Source organism: Microtus ochrogaster, unplaced genomic scaffold, assembly GCF_000317375.1.
Source record: "Microtus ochrogaster isolate Prairie Vole_2 unplaced genomic scaffold, MicOch1.0 UNK189, whole genome shotgun sequence".
Taxonomy (NCBI): domain Eukaryota; kingdom Metazoa; phylum Chordata; class Mammalia; order Rodentia; family Cricetidae; genus Microtus; species Microtus ochrogaster.
The window spans coordinates 136,588-139,429 of NW_004949287.1; the positions used below are offsets into that span (position 1 = coordinate 136,588).

General features: G+C 34.4%; 1 protein-coding gene across 1 annotated transcript in view; it reads left to right on the forward strand.

The window, feature by feature from the left end:
• Positions 1-1,195, forward strand: part of LOC101983794 (pancreatic alpha-amylase) — an 11,056-nt gene extending 9,861 nt beyond the window's left edge. Inside the window, exon 10 of the mRNA XM_005372116.3 lies at positions 1,006-1,195. Within this exon, the coding sequence (XP_005372173.1) occupies positions 1,006-1,195 (190 nt within the window). The remainder of the gene's footprint in view (positions 1-1,005) is intronic.
• Positions 1,196-2,842: the final 1,647 nt, after the last annotated feature.

The window sequence follows — 2,842 nt, forward strand, 5'->3', positions numbered from 1 at the left end:
TTGTATAAGATTGTTTTGGCTATCCTGGGTTTTTTGTTTTTCCATATAAAGTTGGTTATTGTATATTAAAAAATATGTGCTTTTGAATCTGGTCTATGAATGTCTTCAAGAAGCTGTTGAGTTTTCCTTTTAAAACTTTCATTATTGTCCTTCCACTGTGGTTCTTTCATCTGGGTTTTACAATATGGTTCACTCATCTGTAGTTGTCTAACTCAGATACCAGGAGTGGAGGCCAATGTCTTGAATACCAACAGACGAAAGAACCCATATTGCCATGAGTTTAAGGTCAAGGATGCATGAAGAGATCCTGTCTCTCAAAGAATAAAAAAAAAATAGGCAAAAAATATTATTTACTCAGAGAAGCTCTTTGAGAGTCAGTGAATTGTCTCAATTCTAAATCAGCTGTCTATCAGATTAAGAATCTTTCCCACAAATCATAATTTATTGGTTAAAAACAAAATATCAGGTACATATTTTTTTTTGAAAGAACACATGGCTGGTGGTTTGGGAACACCAGAATTCCTTTATACAGACAGTTTCCTAATACAAACTTGTATGTACCCATAGAAATGCTAGATAATGTTTAATTCTAGAATAAATCCTCTGTGGTGCCTTGTGATCTAATAACTTTGGGAGAAAATGATGCTGTTAACGTTTTTGAGTCATCAGTTTAAATCCAGCAGAACACGGACTGGAAAGAATGAAGGTCCTTGTAAGAGCCCTTTGCTACTGAGATTCCCTGGGTTCTCTAGCTTTCTTTGTCAGGTAGCAGTCACCATCCCCATGAAACTAAGACATTTATAATGATTTTGGTCTGGAGAATTCTCTTACTAATCCATGCACAGTCTTATTACTGGGATTCTTTTGGTGACGCTTGATTCCTTTTTGATGTATATCACAAGTTTGAGCCTTTTTTGTTTTGTTTTGTTTTATTAATAACAGATTTTCCAGCGCTTGAATGGGTTGAATTTACGTTAAATCCTCCCCCCCCCCTTTTTTTTTCAGGGCTTTGTCAAAAACTTTACAGACTGGTCTTCCTGCTGGCACATACTGTGATGTCATTTCTGGAGATAAGATTGATGGCAACTGCACCGGAAGTAAAGTCTATGTTGGCAATGATGGCAAAGCTCAATTTTATATTAGTAACTCTGCTGAAGACCCATTTATTGCAATCCATGTTGAAGCAAAACTGTAAGAACCAAATTAAATACATATAAAGCATCAACTGAGTGTGTTTCTTGTCTCACATGTGCCTTTTTATTTTTATTTTTCTCTTCTTTATTATGATGTGTGCATGCATGATGTTTACATCTCAACGCTAGAACATATGCAGGATTTTGGAACAACCTGTGTCATGGCTTTGCCACTCTCATTTTCCCCATGGTCTGTTGATCATACTTAAGTCATCAGGCTTCCCAGGAAAGCACCTTTACATGCTGTGCAATGTTACTAGCTCATAATAACTTAAATTTAATTTTTTTCTTGAGTTAAAAGACCTAAACAATCCACTGAAATAGGCAAAAATTGCAAACCTCACATGTATTCATTAGATAACAATATCCAAAGTTTACTATGTATTAACAGAAAATCTATTTTTTCCAAGAAAATTCTCAGAACTTTGAATTCATCCTGAGAAATACATTTCTCTGACACTAATGTAATGTCCATCAAGTAATTTTAGACATTGTATGAAAAACTATTTTTAATAAAAATTAACTCACAATCTAATCACTTATTAAATATGCCTTTGACCACCTTGAAATGCATCATTGTTTAATTTTATCTAGCTACCAATTTATTCAAATTTTTCTTATACATATTTAACTCAAGAAAAAATTATATATATATGTAATGCATGTTGATCCTACATCAAAGTCCCATAATGTTCACTTATATCTTATAACTTCCACCTTTCCTATTAACTTTAATGCACCCATAACCATGCACATTCATGTTCAAATCTATTTTTGATATCTGCCATGTAAGTACAATATCTCCATGAATGAGAGTGGAAAGTTATTTACTTGTTAAAAACAATTGCCAGTGGTTACATCACTGAAGAATATGACCCTATACACCCATCAATGACTAACAGCTAAGAAGCCATTCATGAAACTTTGGAACCTTTCGGTTATTGTCTGATCCCCAGTGGAATGTTTGCGCCCCTAGTGTTCTGTGGGACTTATGCAGGCAAACAGTGATATTGTGGGTGCATTGGTAGAACAGTTACATTCTGAACAGATGACTCATCTTCCCACTATTATTTTTCATTCTCTGACTCTTACATGATCATTTCCTTGACCATCTATTTGTAACCTAGAAATGGTTACAAAGAACTTGCTTTTACGGAAGAATACTCAGTAGTTACTCATTTTGCAGTTGGATGAATTATGACTATCAGCACTAGCTATCACTAACTGCAAACACAAACCTGTCAAAGCTCAGTAAAACATGGCAGACCCTTTATTTACCACTTGCCAAGTTCGTTTTATTTCTCTCACTTAATTTTTTGAGAGGTGGTGTTCCCTGGGAGAGTAGTGTACTTTCTGACACAAAACTGATGAAGAAACCTGGCTCTCCTTGCAGTTCTTTTTTTTTTTTTTTTTTTTTTTTTGCCAATTCTCTTTTGGTTGTATATTTTAAAAAGATTTAGGCAATTGAACACTGTGCCTGTTTGCTGAAACAATAGCAATACATTGTACACTATTTCGGTTAATTTTAATGATCATGAACTTACAGCTATGATCAAATGAGCTGCTACAAATCATGTCAAAAATTTACCCACAAAGACATTAGTTAAGTCTGTAGCTGCTATGCCAATATTGGACCAGATAACACTAAA